The sequence below is a fragment of the Mauremys mutica genome, chromosome 11, assembly GCF_020497125.1.
Source record: "Mauremys mutica isolate MM-2020 ecotype Southern chromosome 11, ASM2049712v1, whole genome shotgun sequence".
NCBI lineage: Eukaryota > Metazoa > Chordata > Testudines > Geoemydidae > Mauremys > Mauremys mutica.
Window position 1 is genome coordinate 71,347,626 of NC_059082.1, and position 25,131 is coordinate 71,372,756.

The 25,131-nt window shown below is 43.4% G+C and overlaps 1 protein-coding gene across 3 annotated transcripts; it reads right to left on the bottom strand.

Annotated features, from left to right (window-relative positions):
* Positions 1-24,921, bottom strand: LOC123343946 (parvalbumin beta). 3 transcript variants are annotated; one of them, XM_044979559.1, is made up of 6 exons: positions 15,484-15,745; positions 9,255-9,326; positions 2,902-2,969; positions 2,017-2,149; positions 1,530-1,639; positions 1-213 (listed from the first exon to the last, which is right to left on the bottom strand). In XM_044979559.1, the coding sequence occupies exons 3-6, from the start codon at positions 2,960-2,962 to the stop codon at positions 188-190; spliced, it is 330 nt and encodes a 109-aa protein (XP_044835494.1). In that variant the 5' UTR covers positions 2,963-2,969; positions 9,255-9,326; positions 15,484-15,745; the 3' UTR covers positions 1-187. The 3 variants fall into 3 exon arrangements, with proteins under 3 accessions (XP_044835494.1, XP_044835493.1, XP_044835495.1); XM_044979558.1 differs by lacking the exons at positions 9,255-9,326; positions 15,484-15,745 and adding an exon at positions 24,846-24,921; XM_044979560.1 differs by lacking the exon at positions 9,255-9,326.
* Positions 24,922-25,131: the final 210 nt, after the last annotated feature.

A 25,131-nucleotide genomic window follows, 5' to 3' on the forward strand; every position in this document is an offset into this window, starting at 1 on the left:
CCACATGACCAAAATACCTGTACATTGCAAGATCTCTTAACAGTCCCATATGTGGAGTTAACATACAGGCATTTTACTAATGCCATGAGACAATATAAAAATGTACAAATATGTGCTGAGTGTGAGGTGCTTGTTGGAGGAGGGAATTTGAAGAGACTGTCCATTGTTGCTTTTGGTCTAATGCTCTTTATGCCTTCACCAGAGCCTGGAATTCTGTTAGCAAAAGAAAATGAGAAAAGCAGGGAATAAAACTAGATGAAAGTGGTTATTAGAGCCTTTGGAACGAATACTGTCCAAAAGTCCTAGACGAGAGCTCACCATGTTGTTGTAACAAACTACTTGAAGCTACTGCTAAATTGAAACACAGGGGTGTAGCAGCTCTTCACTTCTTAAAACAGATTGTATGCTGAGATGAGGAATGGACCTATAAATTCATATTCTTAGGAAATCCTGAGTTAAAACTGAATTTTATTTAATCCACTGTACCAGGGTTACCAGCTGGAGTGTGAGTTTACCATGCACACTGAATGTGCTGCAATAGCCAAAATGAAAGAGGGTGGATTAGGACAGGGTTGTCACCTTCAGTCTGAATTTTCTTGCTTTTTTAGCTTCCAAATGAGGCACTGAATGTTAGCAGTGACATAGTTTCAGAGTCAGAAGTGTTATCGCTATGGAGCTGCCTGAGATCTGTATAAGATGATGTCCTATTTGGGGTTTATAAGTAGAAGCTACAAGAGCTGCTGCTGAAGCACATTCCTGCTTCTCCTCCCGAACTCCAGCTAAGATTAGCACGTGTGTCTGTTAGGGTTGTTGCCACCTGTCCTAGTCTGGCCCAGTTTTCAGCAACTTTATCTCCAGTACATGATCCATGATGCCCTATTTGCTTCCTTGCGAGTTCAAAAAGAAATTGCCCAGCCAGCCCATATCTTTCCTCTTGGGTTTTTTAAAGTAATTTGGTCTAGTTTCCCATAGAAGTGCTGTCCAGTGAAACTTGCACTGATCAGATTATTCTCTAGCACAAATATCGTCAGACAAACTCTGAATGAGTGCTGCGTGTTTAAATGCATTACAGCAATTGTAGCATCCTTTAAAAAAAAAAGCACACTCAATCTTTTTACTGTATAACTGAGTATAGGGTGAGTGTTCACCTGTGTTCTGATGTGCAGAGCACTCAGAACTGTAATTAAAGTCCATAGGAGCTACTGGTCCTCAGCACCTCTGAAAAATCAGACCCCTAGAGTCGATGGGCCTGATCTTCCCTCCACTGAAAGCATTGGCAAAGCTCTCATTTACTTCAATGGGTGCAGGATCAGGCTCCATATAGGGCCTAATTCTGCTGTCATGGATACTAGTGACAATAGGAGTAAATTGATTGAACTCAGTGAAGCTACGCTTGTGTAAAACCTGTTTCAGAGGGAAATTGGGCCCTATTACTCCACGTAATTATTACTGCTGTAAATTTACTTTCAGCCTGAAAATACATATTTGAAGAAACCAAAGCTTATTGAAGACCACATTGAAAAACTTACCATCCACTCCAATTTTGCCATCACCGTCAGTGTCACCTGCAGCCATGAAAGCCTTGGTCTCAGCAGCAGTTAGAGCTCTGGCACTTGAGGAGAAATTCTGCAGGAACAGCCTGAAATAAAACAGAGACATTACTAAATGTTATTTGTATTATGGAAGTGCATAGAGCCCAAAGTCAGGAGGGGGACCCATCTTTCTGGGTGCCATACACAGAGTTCTGTGACACACTGTTCTCTGAGATGGCTTTGGTAGTTCAGCATTTCTGTCTTTCTCACCTAATTCAACAGCCTAAACCCCCACAAATGAATATGGTCTAATCTTAACATATGTGGAAATTCCTAAACTTATTTCACAAGCTGATATTAAGACCACATTCAGAGACAGCCAAGATGCTGGAGTTCCTTTAAAAGCAGCAGCAGATCACAGGACGCAGAGAACACCCGGAAGCCGACGTTTTCTAACAAGTAACAGCAGCTAAGCTATACTCACTGAAGCTCATCTTCCTCAATGAAGCCGCTCTTGTCCTGGTCAAGGATTCCAAAAATTTTCTTTACCTGGTCAGTAGACTTGCCTTTTAGACCAACCTTGGAGAAGAAAGACTTGTAGTTGAAAGAGTCAGCAGCTGGAAGAAACAAAAACCTGTTGTTTAAAACCTTTTCTCTTGAGGTTATTACTGTTGTACGTATTTCTAAGGCACCAATTCAGCTCCTGCTGCTTTTGTTCCTCAGTGCAGCACACTAGACACAATCTAAATGGAGCTTCCCCTTCTAACGACTTTGGCCTATGGTTGGATATCCTGTGGCCAAATTCGTGTTTCCTATTAGAATGGACATTCTGCAAAGCCCCTGAAACTTATTTCAATCTACCTCACAGGCAGTTACAATAAACATTTAGAGTATGTGTGTCTGACATAAAGCCTTTCGGCCGACCCCTGAAGCCTTTACTCCAGCTTCACTCAGTCATTACACAGGCAAAGGCTTCAAGAGAAAATAAATTTCATCCAGGGTCTTCAACTGTTTCACGGAATAGACATAAATGCAGCCATGATCCTGCACAGCAGGACCTCAGTGAATGAATACTGAAGACAAATCCTCAACTGGTGTAAAATTGGCGTAGGGCAATAGAAGTCAGTGGAGCTACACCGAATGTATACCAGCTGGCGATGTGGCCCTTTAACTCCAGTTTGCTGCTGCACATTTAAGGGAATGGTACCCATAAAATAACCTGTTGTACATCTTTTTGAATTCAGGAGGCTACCTTGTAATGCAGCTACAAAGAGATCTTACAGGGAAGGGATCCACAGAGAAAACGAGAGCCATATCATATTAAGATATAAAACTAATGTCTCCTCGTTGCAGAGGGACCGTTCCTTACCCTTGCAGCTGGTAAGAGCAGCTTCAATATCTTGAGCAGAAAGGATATCAGTCATAGCCATTGCTGAACTGTAAAATAAATGTGAGCTATTTAGTCATTAAAATAACTTCTCCATCTCTTTCACGCAAAGGCTCTGTTTGAAGTTGCTGGTGTGACAACGTCTGATAAAGGATACATTATTCATCTAATTGTAAATGGAGCATACAGTAACAGATGTCTGCAGCAGGTGCTTCCACTTGAAGCTGAGGAATGAGTGAGGAATTCCACATGACAGGGTGTAGGGCCGGAGTAAAATATGATGTCTGGGGAGCATGGGAAGAGAGCAAGTCAAAGGTGTCTAGCACCCCAAAAGTGTGACTTCTGCAAGGATTTCCCTAGAAGTAGATTATTACTCATTTAAAAGGTATTATATAAACAGTCAAAACGTATCTACAGAGTACGTAAAACAGAGGGCCATTTTTATCCCTGGTAAAGTTCTTGGAGCTATTTTGCCTAGAATATTTTAAAATCAAATCATGATTATCAGGGAATTGGCTGATATTTAAAAAAAAATTTAAAAAATTATAAGATGAAGATTTAGTCTATTTATTCTAATTTAATTTTAAAGGAATCTAAATGCACAGGACCAAATACAACCCATGCCTAGGTAAATTGAATTACACCAGAGATGAATTTGGCTTCTTGCATTTGTTTCTATAGAAGACTAACTCTCCTGGTAGCTGTCTAGACACCTGTTCTTCTTAAACAAGTTGGGCTGCCTTGCCTCGGCACAGAGTAGAATGAGCTGGATTTTTACCCAAATGCTTTCATTTTGGTAAATTGATGTGCTGAGAGTAAATCTTTGAAGACTGGAGGCGGGAAGCCAGTTTCTTCTGAAACATCAGCTTTTAACAAAGATCCCCTTCTCCTCACTGAAGCAAAGATGCCTCCAGAGGCTCTGTCTGACAAAGCTGTGAGCTGATTACCAGAAAGTTGCTGAGGCCCTAAATCCCAGTCTATTCTGTTCATGGGAATGTAATTTAATATTAATACAGTTGCACTGCTATAGTATTCTCCACTGAAGCTTTCAAAGTATATCACAATTATTAGAGTTAAGATTCACAACATTTCTGTGAGGTAGGTACGTATTACTTATGGATGGGGAACTGAGGCACAGAGAAGTGACTTTCTGAGGGTCAAAGAGATGTCTGTGGCAGAGCCAGGAATAGAATCAAGATCTCCCAAGCCCATCCCAGTGCTTTTCCAAGAAACTATCTTTCCCATATAAAATATTTGTAGAAAAATTAAATATGTTTCCCCTTTTATTTTCCCTTCTGGGCACACGGATGTGAGGGAAGATGGGTGGCTAACCAGTTATGACTTATGTGCCCTGTTAATCAGCTCTACATAAGTTGGAAACTTGCTCAGGCAATCAGTTGGCTACATCAATCCAAACTGATTTCTGAGAGAGGAAATGAACAGTTAATCATGTAGGTCTGGCTAGTCCTTGCTTGCAGGTACTTCAGAAGGTGCAAAGAAACAATAGGGCAAATTCCCCACTGGTTTCAATGGGTGCATCTCCAATTAAGTTTCTCCACTGGCGTTTCTTCCACTTATGCTAGCAGTGAATTTATCTCAGTGACTTCTTGTGAATACTTGCTACCATTGCTCTCAGCACTCAGGGTAATAGGGAGTTATGCCAATCCCACTTCTCACTGCTGATGGTAGAAAAAATGAAGGGGAAAAGTTAAAGGGGGGGGGAAAAAGTTGGAGCATGCCGTCATTTCTGAGAGGTGCACCATACTGCCATTTCCCTCCCACTAGTCTGATCACTGATTTCATTCTACTCTAAGATTGTATGTCAGACTGCAAGGATTATAAGATTTTGTTGTTTTTTTTTAATTGCCTAGGTTCTTTCAGTTTATGAAGCGGTTTGTTTTTCTTTTGCCAAAAGCAGAGGTTCTAATGGTCTTACCTTTGTGGTCTTCTTGACTGGGCAAGGAGGCAATCTAGTTGGAAGGAAAGCACTTGCTGTGTGTCTCCAGCAGAGCTGAGCTTGCTTATATATACTTTAAGTTGTATACCATATACAGATTTTAGATTTCAGCGTCATGAAGGGGGAATGGTGTCGAATGAACTTGCCTAACTAATCATCTTACACTATTTTTATCTCAAGAGAATACATATGATATTTGCAAACGAAATAAGATAAGTGGCGAGATATGTGGAAAGGACTGCGTTGTATTAAATTTCTTCTGATTTAAGCAGAAAATATCCACTTCTTCATATGATCTAGGCCACGAACAAACAATCTAATACATTTGATCCCAGTACTCAGATGACCTGAAGCTGGCCCAAATCTTGATGAGATGTATTAGATAAACATTTTGATGTGATGATAACTTATATTATTTGTAGACAAGGCTTGGGGTAAAGGAAAAAATGGAAATTGAAGTTTACTCATGTACTGAATACTGCCATACTGGAATTTTGGGTAGCATACAGTTTAAGGAGAATAATAGTGATATTCTCACAAAGATTTTGGGGCTGTTGTCACTTCAAAAACAGTGACTGTGATGCTGCAATAGTAAAATAATATTATGCCAGTCCATCTGAACAGCAAAAAGCATCTATTTCTGTAATGGTTGAGGAATTTGGTTTGTTCTTAATCAGAACCTGAGAATTCTTTAAAGTTAGGAAGCAGTACCCATGTTTAGCTGTGTTATGTCCAAGTGATAGGAAGGGCCTGATCTACTTAGCTGTCTCTGAAAGATGAAAGCTCCTGAGTTTCAGCTTGAGGGATCTTTGCATTTATAATAAAAAAGAGAGGAAATTTGCTGAAGCATCACTGCAGAGGACACTATGAAAGGAATGTCTTTACAATTTTTAAGCTGTTTTCAGATCTTTTTTACGTATCTAATCCTCTTAATTTTTTTCCCCATTGCTGTTTTCCAAAGTTGCTCTGTGCTATGGTACACTTTTCAAAAAATTAAATAACCGAGAAACAATTGAATTGTCTGAATTTTCTTTCATGAGATGTAATGTACAAATACGGCAGTGGCCAGGTTTAGTTGATTTCTTTCAGAAACTGTTAATTTCTGCTAGAAAAATTACCCCCATTTTTCTTTTAAATCAGAAAAATGGCCCACATTGTGCCAGCAACTGATATGAAATCAGGGGGGAGTTTTGCATAAAAATGGATGGCATGATATTGGCTAATGAAACTAAGTTAAGGAGAAAGACAAAATCTGCTAAAACTCTGGGATGGCATGAGTATAAATGAGAATTTGAACCATGGGTGTCTATGTCAGAGGATGCTTTCAATTTTTGAAGCAATAGCGTCTCATCTTGCTCAGAGCTAATTCCGCATATGTTAACCCCTCACCCCCATTCTTCTATTTAAAAATAGCATTGATTACTATTATTTGTTTTAGTGCCTGTGGCCCATAACCATTAGTCTGTGCTTAAGTGTGTGAATCACTTGAGAACACAAATGTGGTTTTGTTTTCCAATGGGTTGTAGTAGCCGGATTCCTTTTGCTTGCTGTAATTTTAAGGACTGATCCTGAATCAAATGATTTACAGCCCCAGACAGTTGAACTGTGGTCAGACTCTGGCAAATTTTGGAGCCTGGTTTGCACTGAAGTTGGAGGCAGCAGAGATCCAAAACACGTGCAGTGGCTGGCAGGATGAAATGCACAGAGATCATGTAACACTATTTACAGCCAGCCTCCAACAGCCATTTTAGCAGCAAGTGCTACTTAGAGACTGCAAAACACATCTGTCTGTCTGGCTGATTTTACTTTTTTTCATCAAAGCCTGTTAATAGCCTTCCAGCAGCCACCCAATTTAGCAGGGGGAGGGAGACCTCTGTAGCATTAGGAAACAGCAGGAAGTAAGGAAAGGATGATCCCCTTCAGACAGACAGATTCCTTCTTAGGGACAGTTTAGACCAAGGGACCTGCACCATTTCAATCCTCTTACATCTGTTTGCCTGCTATAGGATTTCTTGTTTAATGCATGAAGCAGCAATGGTATAAATACTGTTCTCTTTCCATTTTAGGCCACCAGTCTTGATTATGATTTTAACTCTGCTAGTGCCAAAATTACCTTCTCCCCCCAGGTCGAAAGGCCACATTTTAAACTAGAGGGCATTAAGTTGCTGTCCTTGGGAAATCAGGATCTGTGGGGCCATCAAAAATCCTCCCCTCTGTCTGCCTTCCCATTCCTCCACCTCTGTGTAGTGCGCTGTGCAGCTGCATAATATAGTTCTGGTGTCCCTCTTCACGCCGGAGGTGGCTGCATTTCACTGGTGCAGTGATTCTTGTATGTTGTAGTTAGGCAAATACTGCAAATGTGTTTTTTGTGACTATACACTCTAATTTTCAATTAATTTGCTTAGCTCTCCCTTGCATCTCTTTTGTGTTTCATTTCCATGCATGTTCATGAAAAGTGAATTTCAAAGTCCTATGTGGAGATTTTTTCTAAAGCTGCATTTTAATTTTATAGCTGCACATATGAAACGCGGACAGACCCTGGTTGTCGATAGGCAGGATAAAACCTGGGACCTCTGGAACTAAATGCACGAGTCTTTACTACATGAGCTAAAAGTTACATGCTCTTAGTTAAGGCTGTAGCAGACTCATTAATCTCTAAGTGGTGTAGGTGCCACTAGAGGGCGACAGAGAACCCACCTAGCAGGCCTGGGTTACACATACAGCTTTTAACACTGGATTGAAAATGTCTGTGCACTCATCAAATCAGGGAATAAAAATCATACCATGTGACTTACTTCACCAATCATATATAACCAATACTATTTGAATAGTGAAAACAAAATACTTTGTTTATTCATTCATCTTGTAAAACATTTTGGGATCCTACAAAACAAAACTGGTCCCAGTGGCCTAATGGATAAGGCATTGGCCTCCTGAGGCTGTGGGTTCACATCCATCCCATCTGTAGTGAAGAGCTTCTTTGTTTAATAGGCAGCAGGTTTAAAACAAACAAAAGGAACTGTGGAACAACCTTTGGAACTCTTTGCCAGAGGATGTTGTTAAGGTCAAGACTATAATAGGGTTCAAGAAGAGCTATATAAATTCATGGAGGCTAGGTCTATTAATGGCTATTAGCCAGGATGGGCAGGGATGGTGTTTATAGCCTCTGTCTGCCAGAAGCTGTGAATGTTCATTCCCTCTGGGGTACTTGGCATTGGCCATGTCGGAAGACAAGATACTGGGCTAGATGGATCTTTGGTCTGACCCAGTATGTCCTTTCTTATGTAAATTACATAAATTTATTATTATGCCAGTGCACCATCCTGTCTGTTGAACAGATATTCTAGGTTTGAGAGCACTCAGTTGTTCTATTTTCTATTGTATGCCATTGTACGCAAAAGTTTTTACTTTCTGTGAAGGTGACTGTAGAGTCACAACTTTCAGTAACTGCCAAGGACTCTAGCAGCAGACTGTAACTGTATCGTACATGGGAACATTTGTATTAAAGTATTTTCCCTGAAGAAGGTAGTGAAAGAGAAGCTGCCTTGCTGGCAGGAAGCAATGCATGAAAAATCAAATAAGATTTGGCTTATTTTGTGCAGACTTTAACTATAACAATTGTTAAATAATTTACTGTATGGTAATAAACTGACATTACTGTCTGAAGCCACATACTTACAATTTATGTGACTGATTTTAAGAGGTGCTGAGAACTCAGACTTCCCATTGACTTCAACCAAACTAACTATATATATACTAATTACAAACCTTTCTACCTAGTGTCAAATCTTACTCTCCTTATTTATGTGAGTCAATGGGATTACTCCTTATTTATGTCAGACGATGGGATTACTTGCATAATACAAGCAATATCTATATTTAGCCCCTCATCTGTGATTTGCTAACGATGAGTGCCAACCCTTGATCCAAAACTTTAGGGAAACTTGGATCCAGATCTGAATTTCACATCTAGGCTCTATCATGCTAATCGCCTCAGATCTGATCGCACCTGCACGTGGAGGTTTTTGTGTCTGAATCCACTCTGTTGATCATTCCCATTTCTAATGCTTATTAAATGAGTGTACATGTGAAAGAAGTAAGAAAAAGGCTTTTTCAGATAAAGACTTCCTAGATGATGGATACATTAATCCATTTCATCTGTTGGATTCATTCATTAATCCATTTAATAAATAAAACATTTAAACTTTGGGGTGATTGTTTCTGTGGTTTGAAAACCCACACAGATCACATCAGAAAAATAGAGCAACCTGCCTGCCATAATACTAAAGTCAAAAGCTACTTCATTACCTAGTGGAATGCCACCTGCAAGGGTCCTAACAGGATGGCCAATGTAAATTTAGGCGAGGGATAATCTTACCATTTGTTGTGTGGGGAAATAACTTCAGCTACACCAAAGCAATCTTCAACACATGAAGAAAATATTTTATACCTAAGTCATAAGCAAAAGTTAACGATTAAAAGAAAAGAGCTATTTGATGTTTGTCTGGTCAGTTCTTTCCTCCTAAGTGTAATACCAATAGGATAATCAAAGGAGGCCATCATTCATGCATAGACAACCTACAGAGCTGGTTGTAGCTTTGTACTGTGCCCACAGCTTAGAGCAAAGTTTTATTTAATAGCCTAGAGAGACTCAACATAAGTCATTACAAGTGCACTGAACCTGCAACTTTTACTTATGTAGTAATCAGCTGAAGATATTGGGACTATTTGCATGAGTGTTGCAGAAATCAGCATAATATTGACCACAACAGTAAGGAAGCTTTTTGGGGCAGGGACCGTTTCTGATTCTGTGTTTGTACAGCACCTAGCACCCTGGGGGCCTGGCCCATGACAAGGGCTCCCAGGAACTACAGTAATAAATAATAATGTGATTGTATGTCAGATTTAGAAAGTTACCAGAGAATTACAAAGATGGATGTGGCATAGTTGTCAGCAAACCCTTCCAGACATAGAGGGCCTGATTCTCAGTTATACAAGGCTGCTTAGACTACTCTGGCAGTGTAAAGAGGCCTTAACATGGGACTAAATTACATTTACACTCACTTTAATGCCCTTTTATGCTACCAGAGCAATGTAAAGGGGCCTCAGTGCAATTGACAATCTGATCCAATAGGCTATGGCCAGATTTTGTCCCACATCAGTATAATTGTTATAAATAACAATTCCTGGGATCAGGGCAACTGCATTGGAAAAGGTTTGCTGTCATTGAAAAGGCCTGCAGATGACTGCCTCAGCAGAAAATTATTAGTCAGTCACAGGTGACTGTCAGACATACCAATATTTGAAATGAATCCAGGTTTATTTTTTGGGCCGTATCACAGTGTAAATCAGGGGTTACTCCACGGAAGCCAGTGTGGTTAGAACTGTATGAAATCAGAATCAGGCCCATTATTTCAACAGTGCCCTCATCTGATGCTGATATTACTGCTGTAATGCAATTCATTTGTTTTTCCTATAACTGAGTTATCTGTCAAGCCTATACATTTCTAGCTTACTGAAACCATGATTGCTATAATAAAAATGTTCCCTGCCATAAAAATGAACCTTACAGATGCTGTCTCCGGTGCACAAAAACTACCAAAGCACTAACAATAATCAGAATGAGGACCATGGAAAAATAATATGAATTAAAATGGAAGCTGATACTGCAGATGTAATAGTATCGGATAAGTCTTTAGAAACAAGAATTCATCCAGCATTTTAATGCTAAGCCTGGTTTAATCAAATAGTGCATCAATAATAATGATTCAGTTGTTCAAATATTTAAAGGATCAGTGGGATGAAAAAACAGAAAAGGGTATTGTCCTTTCTATACAGTACTGTATTTGTACTGTAGCTCATGAGCATTACCACTTGTGTCCAGATCTCCTGGTGATTTCAGGCTTTATTATAGACTACAGAACAATGTAAACAGAAAATGTGAGTCCCTATTATTTAGAGATGATGCGGCCCCAGTTGTGGACAAGCTAGGTGACTTTTACAGTGGCTTCTACCAGCAAATTGCTCTACTCAGTGGGAATAAAGTAAAACGGCTTACTCTGTTTGAAGGGAACGTATTTCTTTTCAAATATGTTGTTTTGTTGATTGATGAAATGGATGTATAGTGTTCAGGTGATAAATTAATTCACAGAAAGATTCATTTACACAAATGGTGATTGCTGTAGATGCAGCTGGATAGTAGCACTGACTGCATTTTGCTAACATTTCCAAGATCTAAAAGGGTAGAATATTGTTTTTTTAAAAAGAGCAGTTTTCTTAAGCTAGGACTTTTGGGGGCAAAAGGTTAACTGAAACTCTATGATGTGAAACCTCCCTCATTATTAAGACTTCAACCATGGCTATAAATGGCTAGGTATTATACAGGAAATTTCTATGAAATGTCCGGAAATTGACCATGAGGTTTTGCTACCCTTTCTGCAGACACTGGCAAGTAAAATTGGAGTGATGCTTGAGTGGCTCTATTATTTTCTAAGATAATCCAGAGAGCAGCATGAGGCAATTACTGTTTTGCCCTGAGAGGTCTCTTCTGTGGGTTGCCACCAAGTTCTGTTCTTTCACCCCTTCTATTCACTGATTAAATGAGGCTGCTTGGGCAGATAGTGAGGCAAGTTGGGTGACAGAGCCATCAGGCTACAGACAAGCATCGGCTTGACTTCTTCTTTCCATCAAATCTGGACATTGGAGTCTTTCTGGTCTCCAGTTGTCTACTGAAGGCTTTAACTAGATGAAGATTGGCTGGCTAAATCTCAGTCCTGCCAAGGCAAAGGCATTGCTGGATGACTGGGAGGAAATGTCCAGAAGTATAATGTTGTTATAATGGGAATTGGTTCACCTTTTGTTAACGAGGTCTTAGAGGTTTTCCTGTATACTAATCTGCTTTTAAAGGGTCAAGAAATAGATGTAGCCAAAAGCACTTCCTATAATCTGTGCTTGTCAAGGAAGTTCTGACGTTATCACACAGGTACAGATCTTGACACAGTAATGGGTGCCTTTGTCACCATCTGACTAGATTACTGCAATTCATTCTTTATGAGGGCATGTCTGAAGGCCACTTGGACGCCTGGGCTGATACTGAATGCTCTGCCCACACACTTTGCCACGTTTCTTGAAGAAAGCATGTGACTTTTGTGCTCCACAGTCTCACCAATCCATTTCTTGATGAAATGTAAGATGTTGGGTTTAGTCTGTGAAGCCCTGCCGGTTTTGGATCCTGACTCTCCTAGAAAACATCTACTTTGTGTGTTCTTTCCTAAGAGAACAGCCAAGGTGCTTAAGGCAGGCAGTGTTGCCAACTCATTAGTGATTTTGACTGCTGCAAAAGCCAGTCTCACTTAGGTGATTTCCAGTCTTGCCCCAGAGGAACCCCCACTAATTGGCTCTATTCCCGATTTGCCCACCTCCTGGGGAACAGCATCAATCAAGGCTGCTGCAGTGGCCAAGCAGACCTCTCTCCCTGCCCCTCAGGAGCCAGAGACGTTTTTGGATAGAGACAGGGGAGAGGGAGCAGCTGACACCATTTTCACAGGAGTGGAGGGGAAGGAAGGAATAGAAAGAGTCCAGCAGCTCAGTTCCCTTCTTTCCTCTTCCTTACTGTGGAAAAAAAATGGGTTGGCTCCTCCCTGCTCTTCATCCTTCCCAGATCAACACCAATAGCACCAACTGGATATAGTCCAGCACAACTCCTGATGGGAAGACAACTCAGGTTCTTTTCCAAAATCGGAACAGTAGTTCTATCTCCAAAGCGGCCAGGCATGAAAAAAGTTGCCAAATCAGATAAAGAGGGAAAAAGACCTTACAAATACTCTTATAAAAGACATCACTCAGCTAAAGAACTGCCAGGTCTAGGACGTAGTGACTGTGTTTGTGTCAAATTGGATAAAGAAATAGGATGGAGAACTCCAGCTGTTGTTTAAAAAAAAAATCATCTTGATATGTGTTCAAGACCAAAAGAGTTCAACAGAAACTGTCAACATCTACATTTGTTCCTCAAAAAGAACAATCAACAGTGCAAATTCTACAGGTGGCAGATGCAGAACAAGAAGAAGACGACTCCAAGATTCCAAATTGACCCAAGACAGTCGTTGCAATTAATGGTCAGCCAGATGACCAAGTTGTTACATGTTCGGGGCTTGTAATTAGAAAACCAGTATTATTCGGAGACACTTTGCAGAATGAGCAATACTGAACTTTAAAGGTAGTGTGATAGCGTAAATTTTGTAAATGGTAGGAAGGTAAAATTTAAAGGGGGAGAGGTAATGGAATGCTAAAATGTATGATACTTTTCAACCAGTAGAGTGCACCATGTGCAACATACTTTAACGAGCTCACAACAACCATTTCTGATGATACATTAAATGTCTCAATGTAAACACATCTCTGATGTATTCTCAAAGAAGGACACTCTATAGCCAGTCCATATCTGGTACAGAAGCCTGACCTGCTTTTAGCAGCCCTGCAACCTACCATGTATAAGGTGTACCTCACACCCTGCCCATTCCTGCAACACCATGCCTGAGAAGAATGAGAGGGAGTGAAGAATGCCTGAAACTGTCCGTCTGAGGCCTGGGAAGAGGGAGACCATAATGCAGCACCCCGCCCCCCGCCCTCCAGGCCTGGGAGCGAGTAAGAACCCCTGGAACTGCAGAAGGAGCAGTGGTATGCTGAGGGGCAGGAAGCAGTTGTGGGACAGGGGGCAAAATTGATGTGGGAGAGGAGGGGGTACTTAATTAATTGCTGGGATGGGCAAGAGGGAAGAGGCCAGTGCACTTTAAGAAGGAAGAGGCCAGTGCCCTTGTGACTCATTACCGGCCTCCCAATTTGGCTTATAAGTGGGATCCTGAGCTCAAGGGGGCAAGGGAAGAGACTGGGAAAGTTGTAGACCGGGAGAGCAGCCTGAGAGTCAGTCAGGAAAAGGGGCAGGTGAGAACTGTCTGTGGGGAAAAGGAGAATCCCAGCACAGGAGAGCTGGCACAGGAAACCATTGGGAAGAGCAAACATTGATGGTGAGGAGTGGCCAGACCTTGGGAAGCCCTGCTGAGTTAAAGGAGAGCGCATGCTGAGGCCCCCTCGGAAGAAGGGGAAGGGCCAGCCTGGTTAGGAGAAACTGAGCCCAAAACAAGAGAGTTGATGCAGGAGGGTGGCTCCCAGGAGCAGGGGAAAGACTCATAGGCAAGGAGGCCTAGGTCAGTGGAATATGCAGAGAAACCCCCTAGTAGCAGGCCCATAGGTGCCACTTTGTGATTTGCCAGGGGGGTGCTCGACTCCCTGCTCCACTCCAGGCCCCACCCCCACTCCACCCCTTCCCCCAAGGCCCCACCCCTGCCCAGCCTCTTCCCGCCCTTCTTCTTCCCACCGCCCGCTCCACCCTCTGCCCCAAGTGGGCCCTGCCCTCGCTCTGCCCCCTCCCCCCAGCACACTGAACAGCTGATTGCTATGGGCAGGAGGTGCTGGGAGGGAGGGGGAGGTGCTAATGGGAGGGGCCCACCAGCAGGTGGGAGGCACTGGGTGGGGGAAGGAGCTGATCAGCGGGGTCACCGGTGGGTCTTGAGCACCCACTGTTTTTTAGTCAGCGCCTGAGTGGAGGGCTGCAGTGAGCCAAGCCCATGACAAGGGGTTGGTCCAGGAGGGACGTTCCCTGGGCAAGGATAGGACTTACAGGCAGGGAGACCTGGCTGAGTGGAACATTGCATGGAGCTATGTCACAGGACTCGGAACCCTGCCTTGGGGCTGCCAGATGAGGGTCATGGGAGAGAAATGAATCTTGGAGCTCTCAGGCAGATGGCCTGAGGAGTGGAACCCTGGAAGTATGGCAGAAAGAGTCTTGAAACAGACTGGAGATGGACTTTGGAAAGGGGATGCTGCAAATGACATCCTGGGAAGGGGCCTGGAAAACTGCTGTGAAGCTGTTGCACTTTGGGGATTTACGGAGAACGGTTTTATCATATGCATTGTATGGAATATTGAACATGTACAGGAATAAATTATGCCTAGAGGAGGGCTTTTCAAGTGGACATTTTGAGAAACTATGTTCTTTTTGTGGATGGAGGAAGGGGGGAAACTGAGGCAAGTGCACCTGTTGTTTTGTGACCTGTGAAAAAAAGGGTGTTCTGAGGAGGATCTGTCTTATGACAGGCAGATTGGGGTTGGTTGGGCACATAATTAAGTAGAATCGTGCGATCTGAAGAGAAGCTAGAATCTCGCCACCATCAGGCAGCCAGCAAGAATTCCAGCAGCGGGGTCCAGAATCAACCTAGTCTGTACATTTGCAAGAGCTGGCAACAATAACTGCCACAGACATGGTGGTAGAGTTCAAAAAACAATACAATCTTATGATGTTTGGATATTTGGAGTTGATAATACTGGGTAGCAGCACCTAGATGTGAACATCATGAAGCTGAGATGCACTGAGCATGCTTTCTGAACTCTTTTGTATAAAAATTCCCATGGGATTCCTAGAATCTTGACTGAGTTGCACAGGATGTAATTCAGGGTAGGATTTATCCTGACATTTTTACTCAAATGTTAATTACCTCTGTACAATATATGAGGTTACAGAAATTAGATTATCATATTAAGCCTGTACTAACCATTTTTCCAGATCTAATATCTCAAAATGCTGTGGAAAAGGTAATTTCAGAATACCAAATCTGAGCTATTTCCTGAAAGATCTAATACTTAGCGCTTTAATGAATAGTCATGTTGAAAAATGCTTGCTTGTCAGTGCAAAAATTTTCTCCAAGGGTGAGGATCATATGCCTTTAGAATGGATGGAGTAGTTGACAGTTCAGACAGCAGTTTCAGTTATGCGATGGATCTGATTATGAACAATAGAATTCTTTCACCTAGGAAACTGTGTGTTATTAGAAGTTAAACCTACCAGGATGAGCATCTCAAGTCACGCTTGGGAGAAATGTTAGAGAAGGTCTAAAGTTCATGAATACTTGGGCAGTCAGATATTTTGGGATTAAGCAAACAACTGGATACCACAAAGTAGCTAAAGAAGCATAGGTCAAAAAATATTGTTCTGTCTGCCAGGAAAGTGAGCCTACTGAGATGAAGTTAATAAGCCCTCAACAACCAAGGGACTGAGTGTGGTAGAAATGTCATTCGGACATTGATGGCCACAGTAAAAAGCATACCACCACCCCCCCCCCCCGCTTTTTTTGGGTAAACGTCTTCCAAAATCTCAAGCGGCTGTTTATAAATCTGGAAACTGACCATATGCTGTATGAATTATCTGTAGTTGTTATCATTCTGTGATGCTCCAAACTGTTCTGGGCACTTTGCCGTAGAACTAAAAGGACATGGGGCCTGCCCTGAAAATCTTAAATTCCTGATGCATCACTATGGGTGTCAAAGGAGGAAGGGGAAAAAGAAAGGTGTATCAGCAAGAAGATCATCAGGATACTCGGTTAAGGCATGTTCACATCATGCAGGAATAACAATCGTTTGAAGGAATCCAAATTCAAGATGGAGCTATTCAAATCCACTCTGGCTGCAGTCAACAGAGGGGGTTTTCTGTCATCAACAGGATGAGCAGGATGCCTACTGAGGCCTTGACTTCCCACAAAAGCTGCACTGATTTAACTAAATTGGTTTAGTTAAAATGCTGTAAACTGTTGTGTGGATACTATTAAATTGATGCTTTCGCCTTGTCTGAACACTCTTAAATCGGTTTAAGAATGTCTTATAGCAATTTATTTAAACTAGTTATTTAAACTGATGCAAATTTTGCATGCGGACGAGGTGCTGGACATACCCATTCATATCTCATGGAAGATTTCTTCAGTTTACCTTTGGACTGCACAATTCCCAATACAGATCATTCTTGATGCCTCTGCCAGATCAAGGCATGTATTAAAAAATGGATGGAATCTGAAATTCTCACCAACAGAATGATCCATACATATAATTCTGCAGACGGCAGAATCTGGTGGCTGTTCTTTAGCCTCTTATTAGCCTACTTGACACTCCTTTTATACACAAACTCCCACTGACTTCTCTGGGAATTCTGTGGTGTAATGAGTGCTGGAAAGGACTTCTTGTGTGCACAGAAATCCTTTAATATGTCTTCAAAGTGACCTGCAAAAAGGAAAAAAAAAAACCAGTTGGGTGAGTGCCATCTTTTGCAGATTTATGTTGCATAAAGAAGGCCTGAAAGATTGTGACCATTTTTTTTCTGCTCATTTTTACCATGTAAATATCAGGGATGTTACCTTTCCTGGTTTTGCTGGAGGTTTCAAATATAGACTGTGAATTTTCTCAGCCTTTATTTGAAGGGGCAGGGGTATTAAGTCTTTAGCAAAGACTTCCTTTCTTCCAAGTGTTTCTCAGTTAAGGTCCAGCATTTAGTTAAGTGGCATTAACAAAAGCAACCAAAAAGCACAGAGGGTAAAATCCTGGTCCCACTGATAACTGTGATAAAACTCCTACTGACTAGATTTGGGGGGAGGATTTCACCCACAGTTTTTAACAGTTGGAATAAGAATAACTTCCCTTGTCAATTAAGGTTGACAAGCAGGTTTCACTTGCATGGTATCCTTATGTTATAAGGTATCAGTTCTCCACAGTGCTTAATTCGTAATGAAAGAGGTGCTGGGGGCTCACGCAATGAGGTGCCGGGGCTCAAGCAGTTTTTTATGTTCATAACTGAGGCAGCCAAGCCCAAAGCGTCGGGGCTATGAACTGCCAAGCCTAGACGTGCCGGGGCTCAGCCCTGGCAAGCCCTGGCACAAATTAAGCACTGGTTCTCCAGTCTCCATGGAGTCTTCCAGGAAAAACAGCAGAGATGAACCTTTAACAACAAATCTTTCAAACCCACTTCATACCTAATAAAGTAGCTCACACCCATACACAGAGAGACACCCACAGACATGCGCACACACAGATTCAAACCCCAAGGCACATACCCAATTTCTCACCCCTTTGGAGCTCACCTTTAAACACTCTGGCACCATTGGACCTTATGACCTCCTGAGGCCCCTTCCAACCCTGATATTCTATGATACTCTAAACTGACCACGTCAGGTGAGGACTCTGGGGCAGGGCTGGGGATAAGGAACTTGGGGTGCAGACAGGCTGCTCCAGGGCTAGGGCCAAAGAGGACTCCCCTCCACCCTCCCTGGCAAGGGACCCCTCCTCTCCCAGTTCACTGCACATGCTCCCCTGCCACCCCTCACGATAGCCTCACTGGGCCCAGCATTGTGCAGGAGTGGGGACTGCAGGGTGGTAGCTGGGAAGGGGCACAGTATCACAAAATTCACCTAAGCCCCAGCTGCACAGGTCTAGGAAGCTCCCCTCCCCAGTGGTGTAGCCAGGTTCTAACATCAGGGGGAGCAAACACGTAAAAAAAGATGCCAGCCAACATATAGAACTACCTGATTAGTAATTGGATATGTTGGCTGCCCTGACCCCATCACCCCTGAAGCACAAGGTAGGGGTAGGCACCACCATGTCGTGCAACAAACACTTGACAAAATTACTGGACTTAGTGACGGACAATGCAGGCAGGTGGGTATTATGTCATTCAATCATTCAACCCATAAAATTGCACACATTTTGCCTCAGTGAAATTAAATATCCAGAGAATTACTGGGCCTGTGATGATGATGATGACCAGGGCTTGCTCACCTGTGGCTCCCCCTCCCTGTGCTGTGGAGGCACAGCCAGGCAGGTCTGCATCTGCAGGCAAGCACCCTGCCTCAGGTGCAGCTCCCATGGGCCCTGCTAGCTACTAGACTGGGAGCCTCCCGGCCAATGGAATGGGCTGGGCTGGGGGGCGGAAGGCAAAGGGGGAGATTGTAGGGAGCTTTGGAGGAGGGGAGGGGAGTGGGCTGGCACAAAGGGGAGGGCTCTTTGGAGAGGAGTGACAGGGGCACAGGGGTCATTGGGAGTCTCTCGAGGGAGCAGAGGGTTGTGTGGGTCTCTGTGGGGCAGGGGGCTGTGATGGGCGGAGCCAGCTGCAACCTGGGTCTGCTCTGCGGGGGGTGTTGCTATAGTCCCCTCAGGAAGCCCCCCCCATCCTGTGTATTTTATACCAGCCCCGGGGTGCCCATTGCTGCTCCTTTCCCCACCCACGACTCCATCTGTCTGTCCCCACATCTCCCCCGGCTGTGTCCGTCTGTCTGTCCCACAACCCCCTGGCTGTGTCCTTGTGTCTGTCTGTCCCACAACCCCCGGCTGTGTCTGTCTGTCTGTCTGCCCCCCACTGTGTGTGTCTGTCCCACAACCCCCTGGCTGTGTCTGTTTGTCCCCACCAACCCCCCCCCCCGGCTGTGTCTGTCTGTCTGCTCCCCGCTGTGTGTGTCTGTCCCACAACCCCCAAGCTGTGTGTGTTTGTCCCCACCAACCCCCCCTCCCCAGTTGTGTGTGTGTGTCTGGCTGCCCCCACAGCTCACAGGCTGTGTCTGTCTGTCTGTCTGTCCATCCCCCCCGTGTGTGTCTGTCCCACAACCCCCTGGCTGTGTGTGTTTGTCCCCACCAACCCCCCCTCCCCGGCTGTGTGTGTCTGGCTGCCCACAGCTCACCGTCTGTGTCTGTCTGCTGCTCACAATGCCCAGGGCTCAGCCGCTGCCTGTGGCTCGCTCCCCCTCCCTGCTGTGGAGGCGTGGCCAGGCAGCTCGGCACCGCCCCCGGCAGCTCCCATTGGCTGGGGTTCCCGGCCAATGGGCTGGGAGTCCAGTCGCTCCTGAGGCCCCTCCCGGGAGCTGCCGCTGCTGCTGCGGTGAGTGAGAGCGCCGGGTGTTGCAAAGCGGGGACCCCCAGCACAGGGCCTGGGGCCCAAACATTGGTGGGGCTGAGCCCAGCTCCTGGATTATTGGTGGGGCCTGGGCCCCATGGGCCCATATAACTCGCCGCCCCTGTCTGGCACCAATCCTCCCATTGCTTGGCACCACCCCACTGTTGCAAAGCAGCCTTAAACCAGATGGATATGGTCCCTCAAGGATCTCCTGTGCATAGAGGATTCCTCAGGTGACACAGAGCTGCAGATGCTGACAAAGGAGGTGTGGCCTGGGCTCCCCAGAATTTCCTGGGGATCCCCAGCTGCCATAGCATACCCAGATGGTGCAGGTTGGCGCTGGCTCAGGATCAGGGCAGCACAAAGGGCATCTTTATGCTGGTTAATTCAGCTGTGTTGCGTGCTCCCCAGATACCACTGAGGTTCTGGCTCTCTATTTTTTTCTTTCCCAAAAGAGCAGAATCTGTTTTTTACTGAGATACCATCTCATTAAATAACATTGAGGAAAGTTTGACTTTTTTTTTCTTAGTTACGTAAAATAATGAGAAAGCACAATTTAAACAGAGCACTGTTTTGTTTCTCCTCAAGTGACCTTATCTTGTGGACCACTAAGGGAGAGCAGTGTATTGTAGGTCAACTGATACTACTATTTTTTTTAAGGCCCCACTAATGGAGATTAGGAATAAAACTAAATACCCAACCTACTATGGTACTTGACCAATCCATTAGCCAGCTGAATGCTCCCACTTAATGCCTCTAATCACACGGGATTGATGAAAGAAATTCAGAAGTAAGCTAATATATTTGCTCCCCTGTAATTATCTATATCATGAAACCAAACAGCACCGCACCTACGCTGTAGAGCAGATGTGGAAGGTTTAGAAAGTGTACGTGTAGTGCAGCTGAGAAATGATTGCAAATGTTCACTATTAAAGCTATAAAAGGAATTTGCATGTATGTAACTTACTGATTTATTTTTCTCTGAGAGGCTATTTCAGGGAGGGGAATGAGCATGGGTTACATAAGGGCTGCTGACTCCATTTAGAATTAAATGGATTTGAGTCAACTGATGCTTTTCTGACATGATTCCCCCTCGCCCCTCTCCTCTCCCCCCATCCCCCAAATCAGTAGGTTTCATTCTACCTCTTAATTTAGGACCATTTTAAGTTGTCTGATGAATTTGACAATTCAGCTGGTCCTCTACTGTTTCAGCTACTAAGGAAATTCCAGTCAGGATCTGCTGGATCAAATGTCTTACATCTCAGTTGACCCAAATCCCCCATGCTGGCTTTAGCACCACTAGGGAACTTTGCAGACTTGGTGGCTAATATGCTTGTTTACCTGCTCACAGCACAAGCTTTCATTAAAAAAGGTAACAGGGATTAGAAACCTCAGAGGATTTCAAAGGGACGGAGACGTTAACATTTATATTTCTCATTATTGTCCAGTGTGATTTTTTTAATAGCATTGAAATGAGCAGAAATCACAAGGAGATTAATGGCCCCCTTTCAGTTTCTGGGACACTTTCAGAATTAACTCACAAAAATGGGACCACATTGATGAGAGGAAATCAGTGTGGATCTCTGAAATGGCCGTATCGGCTTTTTAGGCTGTGGGGATTACATGCCTCATTTACACTGTACTGGTTCTGAGCAGAGTTGAATGACACAGTGGTAAAAACTCCAGTGCCAGCTTGTGCTGCTGCTAGCATCGAAGGGGACCTGCCTTGGTGCTATTGCTATGGTGGGAAAATTTGACAAAAAAACTGAATGTTGCCACAGCAGTGGAGGCTTTCAGAAAGCACAGACTTTCAGGCAAGCTAAGTAAACCTAGTTCATGTTAGAACGCCTTCATAGATCCCTGACAGGGGTGTAATGTTACAAACATCTCAGTGCAGTTAAGGCTGACACATGCTTTCAAGCATAGTGAGAGTTTAGGGCTATATTTAACAAAAACTCTGAGTTCTGCGCTTTGGTGATGTGCTTTTGCCTGTGTGTCTAAGAACCTGAGACTGACAAATTCTCGGTAGCTTCACTTTCTCATGAGTTGCTCTGAGTAGGACTGCTGTTTCATCAGATTGTACTTGTTTGAGGCAAGGGATGTGGCCTCAAGGTGAACCCGTTGAAGGTATTTTATTTAATCACAGCCAATTGTTAAGCCTCCAGGTAGCAGGAGAGAGTGCCTTCATTCTCTCGTCTTAGTCCGGACAATGAATGCAGCAGCATTTCCTTTCTCCTCAGAGGAATGAGCATGTGTAGGGCAGGGCTTACTCTGCAGGTACAGTGCCACAAGTTATGGAAGGGGGGCATGGGGTCATTACAACTTCTTGTCTCTCCTCCAAGGATGACATCAAAATTTGGTCCATATAGGGCAGTTGGCCTGTAATGAAGTAGCACTAAAATGACCAACTGAGCGAGTGCCAAGAGAAAAATGATGTTGACACCAGATGGAAGGCGTGGTAAAAGGCAAAATGGCAACCTTTCCACTGTCAGTTACCCTTAAAGGGAAACACACACATTTCTGTCTGAGCTCTGCTACCAGGCAGTGCCGGATCAGCATATAAGTGTTATAACCATATAAACAGGCCACACCCATTTCTGTGGTCTAACAGTGAGTGATGTATCAGCAGCATTTTTAACCCCATCTATGCAAGATGCAACGAAGGGTGTTTCTTATGCAGACCTGATAGATACCAAGACCCTATTTTTGTCTTTATCTCATGATAAGTAGCATTACACAACAGGGTCCAGATTTTCAGAAGACCTCAGTGTATTTAGTGCTGAGCTCTTCTAAAAATCTGTGCATAAGTGTCACAATGAGTGTGACTTCATGCTGAGCACTTTGGAAAACCCAGCCTGAATTATGGGTTCTGAGCACTTGAAAATCTGCCCACTCTCCTATCATAGGATTATGTATCCTCTGCATTTTGCCCACTTCCAAGCATACGCAATTGATACCTTAGACTCCATCACGTTGACTCCTTTATGACTGGGCTTGTCCAATGGGCTTGCATTCATATTGAGCACCCGCGGGCTATACACTGATGTGAAAATGGTTTGACACCCCACATAGTTTTCATAGATGTGCAGGCACCAAGTGGACCACAACCTATGTTTTTCATATTTCAGTCTTGTTTTGCTGGTTGCCTGTTCTGATTGAGCAATCTGCCATCCTAACAGACGACCATGAGTATAGGTAGCCCAGTACCCATCTGTGATGGGTTGGATCACAGAACCCCCCTTGGGAGCTGCCACCCGATGTGCCAAGACTACTTCTACCCCTGCCTTCCCTGCCAGCTCGTGGCCCCAGCACCCTGTCTTGCTGAGCCAGACACTCCCGTCTGCTCCAACAAAGACCCAGGGGCTGAATTACTTGCCCCAAAACTGCAGGTTTACCTGAAAGCAGCTCACAGAAGTGTTCCTGTCTTTAACACTCAGATGTCCAACTCCCAATGGGGTCTAAACCCAAATAAATCTGTTTTACCCTGTATAAATTGTTCGCCCTCTATAACACTGATAGAGAGATATGCACAGCTGTTTGCTCCTCCAGGTCTTAATACATACTCCAAGTTAATTCATAAGTAAAAAGTGATTTTATTAAATACAGAAAGTAGGATTTAAATGGTTCCAAGTAGTAACAGAACAAAGTAAGTCACCAAACAAAATAAAATAAAATATGCAAATCTATGTCTAATCAAACTGAATACAGACAATCTCACCCTCAGAGATGCTTCAGTAAGTTTTTTCCTGAGACTGGACACCTTCCAGGCGTGGGCCCAATTCTTTCCCCTGGTATAGCTCTTGTTCCAGCTCAGGTGGTAGCTATGGGGGTCTTCATGATGGCTCCTCTCTCCCCTTTGTTCTGTTCCACCCCTTTATATATCTTTTGCATAAGGCGGGAATTCTTTGTCCCTCTCTGGGTTCCCACACCCTCTTTCTCAATGGAAAGACACCAGGTTAAAGATGGATTCCAGTTCAGGTGACATGATCACATGTCACTGCAAGACTTCATTGCCCACTTGCCAGCACACAGGTATACAGGAAGACTTACAGGTAAACACAGCCAGCTGCAGACAATTGTCCTGGATAATGGGAGTCATCAAGATTCCAAACCACCATTAATGGCCCACACTTTGCATAATTACAATAGGTCCTCAGAGTTATATTTCATATTTCTAGGTTCAGATACAAGAGTGATACATTTATACATATAGGATGATCACACTCAGTAGATTATAAGCTTTGTAATGATACCTTACAAGAGACCTTTTGCATGAAGCATATTCCAGTTACATTATATTCACTCATTAGCATATTTTTATAAAACCATATAGACTGCAACGTCACACCATCTTTGACTTTAGTTCATGCTGGAGTTGCTCAGTTCTCCTGAAAATCAGGCCCAACATGTCTCAAGTTGGGCACCCAATCAGTAGCTGCTTTTGAAAATGGTGAAATATAGGGCTCTTATTTCAGGCTGCAGGCACAGAAAGGCAGTTCTGCGGGTGCACATTCAGAAAGCTTTCTCCACATTCATGACTGACTGCCAACTTAGGGTGAAACCCTGGTCCCATTGAAGTAAGTAGGAGTTTTGCCATTTACTTCAATGGGGACAGAACTTATTTTTGTAAATGAAAGTTTAACTTCTGCAGGCAAGTTCTGCACTGGAGTGAATCTGTCAGTTCTGCAGCCATATGAGCAGAAAATATGAGGTCTGCATTAGCAACACTACGGTCTGTAGAACCAATCTCTTAATTTCCATTTTTTAAACAAAAATAGCTCCAAAATTCTTTTAGTGTTTTGGGTTTTTTAGACACTTAATTTGTCATAGCACTGAAGCATAGTATGTATATGTGAGGCAAAAACATGTCTTATCAAGAATGAATTTAGAATCCTCATACAGCTAATCTGTTCCTTATTAGAATATTCTTCTTACTTTCTAGTCTTGTAAAGCTTTTTAGTTGCTCTGCATTGAGAATGTGGCCTTCTAATTAGATATTAAAATGTAAATCCCCCTAGCTGAACTACATGCAAAATATTATCCTCTAAAGTCAGTGACACTTAGAAAGGATTTTCTCCTTGTACACTGAAAGGCAGATAGGCTCAGTGGTATCTGATAGCCATGTCAAATCTTTCATTTTGGCTTTTGTTTTTTTAGATGGAGGGGCGGGGGACAAGAATGGTTAGAGCAGGGGGCCGAGTGTCAGCATACCTGGATTCTGTTTTTGCCTCAGCCATTTACACTGAAACCACGGGCAGTTCTTCACAGTACCCACTTCGTGCATCACTGCAATCATCTGAAAGCATCCACAGTAATACTTAGTGACAAGGGTTAATTAATGTTTATAAAGTACTCTGAGATCCCCAAACTTAAGCTGCTATAGAAGTGCAATGTATAATTATAGTAATCAGTCATTTGTCATTGACATTAATTACTCCATCTTACCAGACATGGCGTCTCTGTGTAAATGGAGCTTACCCCTGGGCAGCTCCATAGC

Excerpts from the sequence above, each read along its gene's own strand:
- LOC123343946 (XM_044979558.1), bottom strand. The coding sequence starts at position 24,871 with ATGGCTGAGGCAAAAACAGAATCCAG. Across the intron at positions 2,150-2,901 it reads TGCTCTTACCAGCTGCAAGG|CTGCTGACTCTTTCAACTAC; the intron begins GTAAGGAACGGT and ends TGTTTCTTCCAG. Across the intron at positions 214-1,529 it reads TGGCAAAATTGGAGTGGATG|AATTCCAGGCTCTGGTGAAG; the intron begins GTAAGTTTTTCA and ends TTTTGCTAACAG.